At 37.8% G+C, this 15,855-nt stretch overlaps 1 protein-coding gene across 2 annotated transcripts in view; it reads right to left on the minus strand.

Annotated features, from left to right (window-relative positions):
- Positions 1-15,855, minus strand: part of EEA1 (early endosome antigen 1) — a 64,751-nt gene that overhangs the window by 46,053 nt on the left and 2,843 nt on the right. The window contains exons 2-3 of one of the 2 annotated variants that reach the window (XM_053943695.1): positions 10,596-10,688; positions 7,921-8,043 (exon numbers count right to left, since the gene is read on the minus strand). In XM_053943695.1, coding sequence (XP_053799670.1) covers positions 7,921-8,043; positions 10,596-10,688 — 216 coding nt within the window. The remainder of the gene's footprint in view (positions 1-7,920; positions 8,044-10,595; positions 10,689-15,855) is intronic. The other variant, XM_053943696.1, reaches the window with a different exon arrangement.

Genomic DNA, 15,855 nt, shown 5'->3' on the forward strand with positions numbered 1-15,855 from the left:
GAAGGTAGCATCTGGAGTTTGGTCTTTAAAAAGGAGATATAAAGGTCCACTCTAAAGCACAGTTATTCATAAACTGATTATCTCCATATTGAAACTACTGATTTTAATATGGGCCAGACAACTAAGAATCACTTTTTACCTTTCATATAATTAATTGGTAAATTCAGATAAATACCACATCAAGAAAATCAGATCTCTACAGCCTTAAGAATCAGAAATCATCCATTTTCTTTCCAGCATATATACTACAAGCTTACCAGAGTGGAAATTTAGCAGATCAATGCCCTCATTCTACCCATTAGCCCACAAATGAAAACAGTGTTATGTTCCTCCTTATGTACCTCTAAACATCTGTGGAGTGTTCAAGCTGCCACTTACCAGAAGTACCATCCACCTAATTTTGCACAGTTTATTACATCTGGTGTTGACTGCTGGACTACACACTGGCTCCTCACTCATGTGGTTATCATGCCAACTCTGAGCCCAACTCCAGTCCACACTTCAGCCCATAACAGTAGCTACACTGAGACATTCCCAGAGTAAGAGCTAAAAACTTGTCTCACATTAAAGACTCCCTGTAATCCCTGTAATTCAAGCAGTGCAAAAGGGACACCATGTAAGTGGGGTGCCTGTCTTTAACTTTTTTTAAGGCCCCCTGTCCCTTTAATTCATTTCAAATATGCATTTTTACATTTATAGGTTATCCTTAGGTTTCTTATGCCACTACAAACTGTAGTGTACTCCAACATTAAACCAAGGCTCTCCAGTATCCAAGAGGAGAGCATTCCTCTAAATGGGATTATCACACTTCATCTAGCACAGGCTCACATACCAGTTATGAAGGACACATGAAGACTTTTGGCACTTTTCTGCTCTTAACTTTGCATCTGGATGCTAACAGATTTAAATATTAGGACAAAGTGAACATAATGAATGTGTATGTTGATAACCACAAATAGCACTCATTTATTAATTTGGCATTCACAGTATTTTGTTTCACAAAATTCACTAAGAATTCAACAACATTTACATGGTTTTAACCCAGGAAAATTACCATGTTCAGCTACTCAAATGTAGCCAAAGCTCTAAACAGAGCCTTCATAACTTCTATTATTTATTTAGTGTTTCACAAATTACTTACTAAATACACTTGCTTGTCAAGTCCACCACGTATCACATGGAAAACTAATTTTGTCACAACTACACCAAACAAAACAGAGTACTCTTTCCTAAGCAGGAAACAGGCATCCAACCTTAACAACCATTTATTTATTTGCAGAGTTGATCAGCACAGTTTTACTCCAGATTAAACCAAGTTAACTAATATATAAGTATACGTACAGAAAATTTGTTGAGCTACTAGGTTCCCAGTAATGTTTATCTGATACAATTAGCATAGGATGCCAGTGAGAGTCACTCTGAGTGCAAGAACCAGAGGCAGTTGCCTGGCACACAGCAAATGGCAATGAACTATAGGGGGTCACAAAATATAGGAGTGGGTTTTGTCCTAGTAAGCTTCATACAGAAAGAAGTCAATTTCATACAATGACAGTGTAACAGCATCCTTTTGGGATGAAACACTACTAAGCAGTTCTCAGTGTTGTGTTTAGTTTCCCAGTGATGGGAAGGTCTGCTGTTCACAGAGAAAAGCTGTTCATAGAAAAAAAGCATGTGTTCCTCATAGTTCCAGTAAGAGCATCTAGAAAGAATGAGTGCAGAAAATTGCTCTGGCCTCTCCTTCCTCTTGCCCTTTATCTCTTTTCATTTAAACAGCAAAATCTGGGTTTTTGCTTGGTTTTTTTTTTTTTTTTTTTTTGAGGTTTTACTGTGCTTGGGGTTTAATCTGTGCAAATAGGAGCCCTAGAGAAGAGGAAAGAATAGACTACATGTGCAATTAGTCCAGGGGGACAGCAATCATTCATCTCAATTACTGGGCAAAGCCAGCCAACATTTCCCAGGTAAGCAGGGAGGAATTTGAAGGCAGGGTCCACAAGGACAAGGGGCCAGAGGAAGAGCAGAGCTGCTGAGCAAAGGGAATGTGCTGCAGTTGTGAGCCTCCAGGGTGGATGGGAGCTCTGGGGAGGCAGGCATAGTGTCATTGGCAGAGGGAGGAAACATGGACAAAACCTCCTCCTCTTCTTTTTAGAAACTGCCTTCCCCTCACACAAGCAGGGATAAAGTGAGCATCACCCACCAGTCCCAGGCTCTCCACCAGCACTTTCATGATCGTGGCTGGCCTCAGTTTTGGGGAACCTGGAACTGCTGGAGTCAGCTCTCACATGCACCCTTACTCTAAGGCAGCTTTTGCTGGAGGTCTGACATACAGGCTATAACAGAGTGAGCCGTCACCCTCTGGCAACAAGGTGCCCTTGCCATGGGAAACATCATCTTATCTTGTACAGAGGTGGGCAGGAACACCAGCTCCTACAGATACAAGCAACCACCACTCATACATCAGAGCCTCAAACTGCATGAACCCAGGAACCAGCTGCACCTCACAGACTGATAATATCCAATGTCAACTCTGATGTCAGCAGCATTAATTCAGTTGTCTTTACAGTAGGAAAATCAGAATCATCAGGATCCTTCTGGAAGCAGGCAGTAACAGGTAGAAGTGTGTAAGTTTCCTGGATCTGTAACTATCAGCCCCGGTGACAATCTTGTTTGAGAAACTGAGTTGGTGGATCACTAAGTTTATCTCTTAAAAAAATTAAAATTAAATACAGCCAAATAAAAATGATGTCTCAGTATCATATTGAGATGAACTTTGTCTTTAGAATAGTAAAATATACTTTTGAACATATTTACAAAGTGTATTTTACTTTAGAATAGTAAAACACACTTTTTTTTGCAGATGCCTGCCAGTTTCACAGAAAACAAAAAATAAACCACAACAACTGCATGCACTAGTTTTTATCAGGAAAAAGTTCTTGAGATCACCACAGAATTTCTGAATCCATGCACAGAAAGAACAATTTTTTTTAAAAAGGCATTCAAACCAAACCCCAATATAGATGCACAAACAACCAACTAGGAGACAGCACACAATTTACAGCTCAAAACAGTCCCTGACCCAATAGTCCAGGCATTCCAACGAGAATGAGTGAGACACTAAACTTCAAATCCCAATTTTTCTGATCCCAAGGGAAACATTCTTCTTTCTGGAGGCCCATGAGCCATGCCAAGCATCAAGCACCACCAGAGTACCATGCTGTTTGCAGTAGGACAGGCCTTCCTCAGTGCAAAGATTCCAAAACACATGGGTTTCACTCACAACAGAGCAGAAACTGCTACAGAGAAGTTTTTTTAGGAATGCATCTTGCCTCAGCTTGAGTTGTAACGCCAAATTTCACTGAAGATCTCAGACTTCTAGAAAGCACTAGAAGATTTTTTTACTTACCTTTCTCAAGATAGACTTACAAATAAGCCCAAAGAACAAAAAACTACTTATCTCCTCTAATAGTTGAGGTTTATTTTCTGGCTTGATAAAGTTAAGCTTCTCAGTGCTCTATCTCCTTAAAGCCATTCAAGGTAAATTATTTCTTTCTGGTAATATTAATATTTGTATGAATCATTAAGACAGCATTCTTTGGGAAGTATGCCAGGATACTAAAAGGAACACTAGAAGGAAAATCTCACTACAAAAACTAGCGTGGGGTTTGGGAGTTTTTTGTACTAAAATATTTTACAGAGCTATTAACTATTGGAAGAACTTTGGTCAACAACATTGAAACACAGTGCCTAGCAAAAGCAGGGCACAGACCCACAGGCAGACAAGTGCACAACCTGATCAACTGCAGGTTACCACAGAGTCCTCCTAATCCTCACATAAACCATTTCCAGTTTAAAACCATGTAACAGGAAAATGAATGTGTACAACTGAAGGGCTTCTGGGTTTCTGTCTTCTCCTTATATTACTCTGTAGGACTAGAGGTGATGGGGTTGGCTGTGTAAAGAAGTATTTTGAAAATTTCAGCCTTTTCAGAATATTGCCTTACTTTTAATGATTTTTTTTTCATCAGCTGAAGGCTCCCAACTGAGGTTTAAAAAAACCCAACATTTACATGTAAATGTCTACTCCCTAGTCACTACCAATGCAGAGCTATTCAACACAGTTAAAAGAGCAAGACACTAGTCACCTGACTAAACAAATGTGTATACCTTAAGCAGGGTCAGCATAACAACTCCCAGGGCTCCATCATCAGTAACTGGAACCTCAGACACCTACATATAGATGCATTCAACCACTTTTCTTCTGCCAACTGCTCTCCTTTTGCCCTGAGCTTTAATGAGATGGTCTTTTAGAGCTAATATGAAATCTTGCCTTAATTAGTTAATGAGTGAGAGCACAGCTTACTTTACTCAAAGTTCCTTTTTCACAAATTAAAGCTGGAGGACAGTTGAAGGACAGTCCCATGGGCAAAACAGTTTTTACAGGATGGAATTCAGATGTGCTCAGGTCCTTAGAATCCAAGAAAGTTGGAAAGTTTTTAAGTTTTAAAGTCACCACCATAGCAACTCAGCTTCCTTAGCACCTTCTAGCAGTATCTGATTATACTGTAGTCAATCCATTTGAATAATACATAGAATCAAGTAAGTGGTCCCATTTAGGATGCTATGATTGCTGATGATCTACAGCTGTGTGTGGTAGAGAGCCATATAGCACAAATAGCTTCATATAGCACAAATAGCTTCATATAGCACAGAACTGCACTTACTGATACAAACAAAGCTTCTGCAACATCCTGTATTTTTATTCTAGCACTTCCATCATGAGTCAAGCTTAGAGAACCATGTAACTTTACTGCTTCACCGTTTTCCATTCTTGGAAATTATTTAAGAACCGTGGTAAACAAAATTTAATTTATTTAAAATTGTGGTAGACAACAAAACAAAACAAAAAAAAAAAAAAAAAAAAAAAAAACAAAAAAAAAAAAAAAAAAAAACAAAAAAAAAAAAAAAAAAAAAAAAAAAAGAAAACCACCACCCTCAACCCCACAACCCCAAAGAACCATTTCTGACTATTTCTGAACTATTTCATGATTATTCTACTATATACATGCTATAGAATGCTATGCTATAGGACAGCTTAACCCAAACCAAAAACCAGGATGCACTTTAACATGCTTGGCATCCAAATGGCTAGGCTTTAAGTTTGAATAGATTGGAGTATCTAAGTTTTACCATTGACCTTCCAGAAATACCAGGCCAGCACTCCCAGCTATAGCCTGTTTCCAGTGAGCTGCATGAACAAAAAGCCAATAGCAGTGATTGAAGCCCAGGGCTGTAACACCTTCTGGCCATGACCTATGTTTGCCCATCTCTCAGAACCCAGACTTACATTAGCAATTCTCATGCAGCTGTACTGGTACAATAAGCTGTATGCTGTGACTAGAGTCCAGCATGTTTAGAAAACTGAAAGTAAGCTCACCATTCATGTTTCTTCCACTGCAAGTGAACCTCCACAATTTTCCTCAAGACAAGATACACATCTTCACCAGCACTCAAACAGTAAGTCCAAGCTAAAACCCAGATATTCTCCAGTTACACAGCGATTTAAAGTCTGAAACATTTTACATGATGGAAGATCAGAACCTATATATTTAGGGCCAGCGGAGAGAAACGTAAGTGATATTTCAGAGCTGAAAGATGTATCAAGCAATTTCTAAATTGTATTTTCCAAATATATATCAAAGCAATTAACTGAATCCTCAGGAAGTTCTCAGAAGCAGATTAAACAGTCTGCCTAGACAGCAAGGGCAAGACTACATTTCATAATTTATTTCAGAAGGCTTACATATTGATTTAAAAAATCATGACATATTTTAAGTTAAAGAATAAATAAATTAGGTCACTCCTTTTCTATATTGCTAAAAAGAAAATAAAGTTGACATTTTTCATGTCTTTCACCAGATAAAATGCTTTCCTTTGTGTTTATGTAAACAGTAAGATGACAGTGGCTTTCTCAGATAACATCTTTATTTAATCATTAGAAAAGTAGGTAAAAAGGTCACGTTGAGTATAATTAAGTCCTGCAGTCCATTTCAATTCTTTTCCATCAGCAAACAATCAGCTTGCATGGTGACTTCTCAGTAGTCAAACACATTAAACTTTTAATACTAGTATTGACTGTAGTTATTAACAGAACTCCCCACTTTTTCAGTGCTTCTAGGCTTTTTCGTATAATAAAAGATCAAACTGAAAAAACCACACACATGTATTTGCTTTCTTTGTTTCTCACCTCTTACAGATATTTACTGAACCACAGTAAAAGAAACACAGCTTTAGCAACAGGAAACAGCAACAGCTAGAAACAAGTGAATTTGTATTTCAAGTGCTACACTCAATACATAGGTTTATCAAGTTAAAAGCTGTAGTCAGCTCTTAACAAGTGAAAAGTACTAACCAAGGAAATGACAAAAAGTCAGTGGAAAAACAAAAAGTCAAAGTGGGCAAAAACCGTGCAGCCAACTCCATAAAATATCCTAAGCAAAACCAGCTTAAATAAAACAGTAACTTCTTCAGGTAATCAAACAACCTCTGATGGCTCACATGCCACAACCTACTGACACCATCACATCAGGAATGCCACAGCTTATTCAAGTACAGCCCTTGCATCGTGGCCAGATAATAAAGAAAATAAGAAGTTGACCACAACAGAGCACTACTGACAGCCTCTGCTTCAACAAGAGGCAGTGAGGAGTCCATCAAAAGCCATACCCAAGTTGCCCTGGCTCTGAGGAGGTTCCACACCACTCCAACAGAGCAGCACAGGTCAGTCTTGACACAGATCTTCCTCACTTTATCAGGTGACATTTCACACTCAAAATGACATCTCAAATTATCTCTAGAATCAATGTATTGGTTCTTTCCATCATTTTTGGGAATAACATCCAACAATTTGAAGTTTTCCCTTCAAAAATACACTGTAAATACACATCAAGTATAAGGAAGGAAAAACCCAGCAAATATAACAACCAACCAAATAAAATCACATCACACACACATCCTAGAATAACACTTAGATTTCAAAACTCATCAAAAGTAAGGTTAGCAGAAACAATGTAGAACTTCACCTCTACACAAACCCATTTAGTGCACAGCAAACTGGCTACCCCCAGAAGTCCAACCTTCTCTCCCAAGGTTTGCAGCAAAAAGAATCAGCTGGAGGCTGCTAACTTCCAGAATCTAAATTCTTCTAGTTGTGGAGCAAAAACCATGCATTTTGTTTTAAGTGTGTAGTTTTACACTGCACAGCTGGAAGAATTTAGAAATGCACTACAATTTATATCTCCTAACTGAAACACCCTTTGCATTTTATTGGGGGCATAAAAAAATCCAGCAAGATTATCTATTAAAAATTTGTTTTTCTAATTATTTTCATAATGTTGCTGCAATACATAAGCTCTTAAACATGTTCAAAAAGAGACGTTTCTGAGTTTTTTTTATATTACCACCCTCTGTTCTCTTTTACCCCATGTATCTATCTTGCACTAGAAGTTGCTTTTTAAAAAGTTATCTAATAAGACCTCAAAACATTTCTTTTCAGAAAGGATGTGCTGATCCAACACTATGTTTATCACGATGCTGAGTCTGATGTGAAGACAATCAAACAAGGAAACAGTCTTTTTTATAAGAAAATCAAGCAAAAGCTGTTGTAAAAGTAAAGTATATATATCAGTGACTGCAAGTCTTCCAATACTGCAAATGTTTCATGTCACAGACAGCTGCAAACCAGAAGACTAGACATGAATTAATACTTCTGCTGAACGTATACCTTGGAATCATGCATATGAGATCACATTGTGTTTAAGCAAGGAATCAAAAGAAACAATTTAAAAGGCTGACACCACGAAAATATGTAGTTCATTTAAAGCAGCCCATCACCAAAGCTATTTAAACAAAATAAACAAGACCCACAGTAATGGCTGGGAGGTCACGAAGCTCCTGTCTTCCTTCTGTCCCAGTGTGCTCACTCTGGTAATGTTCAGACAGAGCAGTAGGAGTTACACACACTTTCATACACAACGGACAGATGAAGCCCTGTGAAATGTATATTTGTTTTTAAGAAACTAATAAAGACAAAAAAATGCAGATCTGGAATCAAAGTTTGAATTCTTATGCTGAAAGCTCTCTACAATCACCAAAAGCAAAGTCTGTTTTCCTTTTGGAGAGAGAACTTTTACAAACCACAGCAATACCATAGAGAAAACAAGAAGGAAGAATTATTAAGGACATGAAAATAAATAAATCTTAAACATGCCTTAAAAACTAGGACCATGCTGCATACTACTATGTATTTTCCTTACACTCTTGGTGCCCCCTTCATGTGACAGAGGAACAAACTGCATAAAAAAATCGTGAATGGAGCATTACAAGGCATTACGTCACATCCATCACAAGGTTTCTTTCCCACAAGGGTGCTCAGATGTTTCAGACAAAGATGAAGAAGTGGTGCAGTGAGACTGCAGAAATGCTTCTATAAATTAATAAGCAAGTTTGCAACAGCAGCAGGGGAGGCTGAGGCAAACCTGTCTAGTTAACACAGTTACATTATACTAAGGAAATCACCATCTCACTGGTAGACTCACTGCAAGCATGGGGTGTTTAGCAACCCTATACTGTTGACAGTTGCACTGGGACCTAAGTTGCAAAGGTAAGAGACTCAAATGTTTCCTCCTTGGGCAGACTGCACTGCGAATAAAAGACTTCACTATAGGTCTACCTGTGACCTGAAGTGCCGATATAGTCACAAGATGGGATATGAGCAAATTTTTACTTCTTCTTGAGCAGTTAGAGCAGTCTGAATTCAGACTTTCCCACTCCTTCTATTTCATACTACAAGTCTCAAAAATCAGGATTTATTTCAACTAGGCTTGAGGAGAAAGCAAACATACAAATCTGCACAGATTTCATAATTATTCTCCACTTCAATCTTGCAACAATAGAAATTAGAAAATCTAGCTAAGAAACTGCAGTGAGAACAAGTTAATGGACTTCTGACTGCATAATAATGGAGAACCAGATAGGACTATCATGATAAAACAAACAGCAAACATTCTGCAGAGACCAACTGTGGTGATCCTGAAAAGAAGCTCCAGGAGAGACAAGACCTAATGGAAGCTGTGAGGGAAAAGGAAGGCTAACAGATTCAAGTAGCATTACATGTGAATCTAAAAACCCATCACCAGGTTCAGAGCTCAGTTTCAAACAGACTTTGAAATTCAATGCTAAGGATAATACTCAATGCAAGAAATGATGGCATTATGGACAACTAAAAGATACTTTTTTTATGTAACACGTGCATATTAAGAGAGAGAAGGCAGCCTTTGGTCTGATCCAGTTTCAACTCAGTAGAAAGAACAGCCAATGGGGCAATAGTGCAGGCACCACCACCACACTGAAAGCTCATCCCACGTCAAGAAAATACCGCTCCATTAGTACTAAGGGACCTTATGGCACCCACAAGCCCTACAGTCAGCAATGTTGCACTCATGTTAACAGAACTGTATAATTTTAACCAAACTTTAGAAGGAAAAAAACATCTCATTGCATGTTTTTATGCCGTAATCAACTACAATAATAATAAGATTTTAGTCTGCAATTTAGGAATATTTATTTGCTTCAGAGATTGTTAAATATGCACACAAAACAGATTAGGTCTCAAAAACATAGAACATGCAGCAAAATACTAAGGAATGTGTGATTACATTGACTGTAATAAGGCTTTAAAGAAGAAATAAGCAGATGCACAGACAGGATTTTAAACAGCACAGTGAAAGTTTCTCTTATCTTGTATCATACACAGGAGTGAGTATCTGAATCATCACACACTTCATTCAGTGTAAGAAAGGGTACTTTCCTCCATTTAATACTGTAATAGGGGCAATTAGCCCTGCACTGTATGTGTATGTTAAGCTTAAAACATTCTCAAGATAGGTAATCCGGCTACATTAGCACAAATGAGCTTCAACAGCCAGTGAAGTCAGTTTGTGTTTTTCAGAGTTAATGTCACACAACAGTGTAAATACAAAGACATTAAAATATGGGATTGCAGCAAGAACAACTTATTCTGCTGATTAAGTATGGCATACAGCACATGAAACACTGATAGGATTTATACTCCAAATATATTTATCTACCAAATAAAACCCAATATATTTGATACTTCACATGGAGGAAGAGGTTTCCAGTATACATTATAGCTTAGCAAAAGCAAGGTGAAACCGAAGTACAAGCATGATAATATGTCAATCCTTGTTTTTTGCAGCTCTCATGAAAGATTTATTAACAAGGAGTCTTAAGCTTACATCTCATTGCTTTTAATTTTAATAATTCATCTCTAGAACTACAGGAAGAATTGCTTGTGACTACTTAGATAGATAAGCCTAATTAAAAGTTATATATAAACCTGGCCTAGTCTTCCTTTTTTTTTATTTAAATAACAAACAATTTTTAGAATATGACATGTGCAAGTATTTGTTTAGTACAGCTAATATTTAGGAAGGGCATCAAAAGTTACTCCAACAGCTCCACAGATCAGAGAAACAGCATCCAAGATTTAAGACACCAGTCCTATGTATGGTGCACAGTACCTCTGAGGAGCCTTCGTTGTTCACATCCACGGCATTTCCAGGTGTGGCAGATGAATCTGAATCCGAACTCTGAGACCCACCTCTACCTGGAGTCTGAAATAGATGGGGAAGACAAAAATGAGAATCTATATTTTAATACTCAATATATATTTAATAAAGCACAGTACATATCCTATGTAAAGGCCTCTCTTCTACTTGCTGGAATACAGAGGTGTGTTCCCTCCACAAGAAGTGAACAGGTTGACAAGCAATTATATAATTTTCAGCACAACACTTCAACAAAAGCTTCTATCCAACACTCTTCATCCATAAAAAAACAAGCACATACCAGAAACAAAGGCCAGCATTTTAAACCACTTCCTCTCATGAATGCTCACCACAAAACAAAAACTTTGGCTAAACTCTGCCCTTTTATTACTCTTGGTGATGTTAAATTAGGTTGCTGTATCCTATAGGAAAACAGTAGAAATTACAATCTAAAAAGTTTCATTAGTAATAAACTACTATCATCCTACTTTCTTGATAACTTTTCTACATTCTGGATAAGCCCTTAAATATATGAAAGACTGAAAACTAAAATTTGAGAACCCTGCTGATTCAACAAGCACACAAGCAGGTACACTGTCTTGATTGGAAAAAAATAAAAATAATAATCAAGCCAGTGGTAAAGTTAAAACATGCTAATCAGTAAGACAACCTATAAAGATGTACTCTTATGAATATGCTGAAAATCAAAACAACAGTACTGATTTGAAACTACAGACTTAGATAAAATAAGCAAATAAACTTTAAATACTGTATGATTCAAAATCTGGGTAGATGGATTGTATCTTATAATCCTTATCTGACTATAACTTTGATTTAAATTTGATTTAACTTCTCTTACTCATCTCCAGAATGTCACTGCTTAACTGATGGCAGAAGAGTAAGCATTCTCAAAGGAAACATCATTTAAAAATTATCTCAATATGTATATGCAATCCTAGTTTCAACAAAGAACAAAAAGTTCATTATCTAGCTCCAGTATGACAATCTCAAATGGGATAAAGTAATGCTATTGCTGTATTTTGGCCCATCTGGAAATACTTGCAATGCTCTAAAGGGTTTTATATTCTAATATAAGAGGATAAAGAATTTAAATATATAGATTGAAATCTACAGAGAGAGGGATAGAATTTTAGTTTCTTGATCTTGGTACCTCCAAAATCTTATCTGGAAAAGAATTTCCTTGCTCAAATAGACCCTTTTTTTGAAGACAAATCAGTTATATAACCTCTTATAAGATATCTGCAGCGCACATGATTCCCATTCTTTGAATATTAAGTATATTTTCCTGCTTTGTTTTAAAAAATGTTCTATTTTCAACTTTCATTGATAACAAAAATAACAGCCTTTTGCTATTTATCAAATCTAAAAACTATGTCATTAATAGGTCAAGTTTACTGATTAATGACTTAATTCCCAGTGAAATACATTTCACTTTTGGAAAGGCTCTGAAGACTGGCCAAAGGGAAGTGAGGAGAGAAGCACTAAGCTATGGGGACTGGTGACAGTAAGGGAAGACAACCATCTGTCCTTATTCCAGCCTTCTCTGAACTCATCAGTTAAGTGACCAACATACTCTGGTTTTCCTACTCCATGCCTTTTTCACTCTAGCTGTATTGTATTTCTAAAGAAAATATGAACACCATTTCCTGATAGCACAGCATATAGGAATAGGCAAGGCAATGCAAGCTCTGCAAGTTAATAACAGGAGAGGCAAAAAAGGGGGTAAGCAGAGATACTATACACATGCAAAATATGTCAAAGTGAAGGCATTGGTACTTCTTCCCAAGGTTACTGATACAGACACTAAACAAGGTACATCCCAGCATGGACCACAGGTGCACACTCCTCATGTTTCCACATGACATCAAACTGTGAGGACCAGCTGATACACTCAAGGGCAGGGCTGCCACTCAGAGGGACCTAGAAATGCCAGAAGAAACAGGCCAAGGGGAACCCTATGCAATTCAACAGGGACAAATTCAGAGTCCTGTACCAGGGAAGGAAAACGCCTGGCAGTAACAGAGGTCTCTCTGCTGAAAAGGACCGAGGCCTTGTGTCAGCCAGCCAGCTGAACAGGAGCCTGCAGTGTGCTCTGTCTGCAGAGGTGGCTGCCAGAAGCCTGGATTGTGTAAACAAGGAGCCCAGCCAACTGATCGAGGGAAGTGATCATTCCCCACTGGCCAACAGCTTGTGGACCACATTAGAATACTGCTCTCCCAGTCCAGGAGATAAACTGATATACCAGCACAAGTTTAGCAAAAGGCCACCAACACATCTGGGGATGAAGCATTTGACCCATGTGAGAAGCTGAGGGAAGAGGGCTGGCTCAGCCTGGAAGCAGACAGCTTTGGGAGCACCAAACAGCAGCCACATCACCACTCATGAAGAGGCCATCAAACAGAGGAAGCCAAGCTGGTCTAAACAGCACACAGTGGGAAGACCAGAAACAAAAAACTGCAATTAGAGATTCCTACTGATTGTAAAGAACAGCTTTTCCAGTATGAGATAGGCCTGAGCAACTTGCTCTTGACCTCCAAGCTGATCCTGCCCACTGCTCAGACTAGGGAGCTCCTGAGCTCCCTTCCTGTTCCAATTGTGCTGCAGCATTAAGAAGTGCTGCCCACAGAAACACACATCCCACAGGAAAGCTTTGAAATACATGTTAAGTAACACCATTAATGAATATGTGGATTGTGTTCCATTGACAGTCAGAAAAATAATATCTAAAACAAATGGTAAGTTGAAGCCAGGTCTCTCAGGAAGACAGGTAAGTTAGAATACTGCATCTAATGTTTCAGTGGCACTAAGAGATGGTCCAACTGTGTCTTTAGACAGGCAGCATCTACCTCCACTTTTGCAGTATCTGAACATACCCTTTCAGCATACCTAATGAATCATTTTGTCCCAAAAACAAGAATCTCCTGCAACAATTAATATAACGTTTTCTTCACCTCATATCATAACTCCTTATACAACACTTCTGTACATTTTTAATTGCCCATCCCATTTCACCCCAGAGTTGACTCCATTTTGCAATGAGATTTGCATATTTAGTTCTGCTAGTTCTAGCACTACAAATTTGAGATTATTACAACCTCCAGGATGCAAGCTCTTCTGTTATTACTCCACTGTACAATGTTATTACTCCATGGTTGCTTAAAGTACTTGCTTTATGAAACACTTCAAACATGCTATAATCACACTAATAAGCACTAGATGGCATGTCTTATTGCATGCACTGTATGACAGAAATTATTACACAGTACCTGGTAAAATCCTTTTAATCTTTCAAAAATCAATGTGTGCTCTTGAAAAGAGAAAGTATAATTCCAAGTTAGATTTAGAAAGCTTAGTACAAATGGTGACATTTACTGGTGAGTGCCATGTGCCGGAAAGAAGAGTAGGAAGGAAAGAGGTCATTAAGTAACTTTCAAGTTATAGTTCATAGTATCCATTGGCAAAATGGGTAAGAAAAATTAAATAAAAAATTGGAAGAATGTTAAGGAAGCCAAGATCAAAAATGAAATGAATATATCTTTCAAGATTGTAATGTAATTTAAATATCCTTCACCTACCAAATAAAGAATGGGACATTGCAAATGTCTTTTCTTAATTGATCATTGCATCATCAAATTGGTTCACACACATAGTCATGCTATGCTCATGTACCATTGTGGTATCACATTCCATTAAACAAAAAAGAATCACAACACATTGAACAATTTGGACTTTGTGATCTACAAAAGGACTCAAAATGATGTTCTTTGTTTTCAGATGGCCTACACAGGGGAGCAAATAAATTACTTACTAACCCCAGAGAAAAAGAAAATTTCCACACAGGCTTCTGTGTATGTACAATTACAAAATTAACATTTGACATCTGAAGGCATACCCAGAGTTGAAAGACTAATGGGAAGTTAAGTCTTTGATCCAGCATACTTCTCTCCTAGTTGTCAATTACATTTGTTTATTTTGCCGAGAAGCCTGTTTCTACTGCTAGCCCTACAGCTGAAGAAGTAATATGCTAAACTTCATAATGCTGTTCTCTATATTTTCTCAAAACTGCAACCTAATATAAAGAAACATCATTAACAACAAAAATTATGAAAATGATTGCAGCTTGTTTTCTGAAAAGGAATACAAAATTATATAATGAATGAGTTTAGTTCATGCTTTAAGATGAGGGAGTATAAATATGGACCACTACTGTGTCATTTTCAGTCTTTTATCTGTCTATAGCTACATTCCTTTCAGCCAGAATACTCTTTTCAGCAATTTTAAATTCAGAATAAATTAAAACCTCTGACAAAATATGTAAAGCCTTGAAATGTGAAAAAATACAGATTTAACAGTTTTTCCAGCACAGATTTAAATGCGACTACTAAGGGTACTACTACAACCATAAAAAGGTCCTGAAGCAACAAACAAGAGACAAAAATGAGAAGGTAAGAGGGCCAAAGCCCTTGTTGCCAAAGAACTCTCAGTGCTAGGAACAGGGTATTTTGCCATACAGAACAGGAACACCATTTACTTCTAAAGCAGTGTGACGCTACTTTGTGACTCTGTAAAATGAAATTATTCCTGACTTCAGAGGGCATAAAACTTTTCTTTCTCATCATACCATCAGTTTCACACATGCACACTTCGTGCCCAGTAAGAGGCACACATTTGACTCTGAGGAGAGGGCAGAGACACAGCTGCAGTTCAGCATCTATCCAAGTAAATATGCTATCTAGCAAGCCCTGCACTTATAAATGTGAAAAGAAAATTGTAAGTCAGGTATGAGATGCAGTGATTTCAGACAAGACAAGTAAATACCTCTGTGCCTGAGCCTGGAGTAAGAGAAAAGGTGACTGTACTACCTGAGCTACAGAAATGCCTGCAAAGCCCTCTCTCCCCCACACACCATGACCCTCAAGACCAAAAAATCAAGCATTAGTTAGAAACAGAAAGCAATAGAAGAGCACAGAGAGCACCCAAACACAGCACAGTAGCCAACAGTTGTAGACTGTTAAAGACAAATAATGGAGACAAAAACTGATGTAAAAGTAGTCACACTGGTCCAATAGATGAGTCGCCCACTAAAAAATCATGAGCAATGGGAAGAAGGCTCAGGAGGTCAAAGTAATCAGTTTTCTACCAGCTGAAAATAAATGCCTCCTCCTTGCAAATACAAGAAATGAGCTCTGCTTTAACAGGCCAGAGGCAACTG

The sequence above is a fragment of the Vidua chalybeata genome, chromosome 5 (genome assembly GCF_026979565.1).
Source record: "Vidua chalybeata isolate OUT-0048 chromosome 5, bVidCha1 merged haplotype, whole genome shotgun sequence".
Taxonomy (NCBI): Eukaryota; Metazoa; Chordata; class Aves; order Passeriformes; family Viduidae; genus Vidua; species Vidua chalybeata.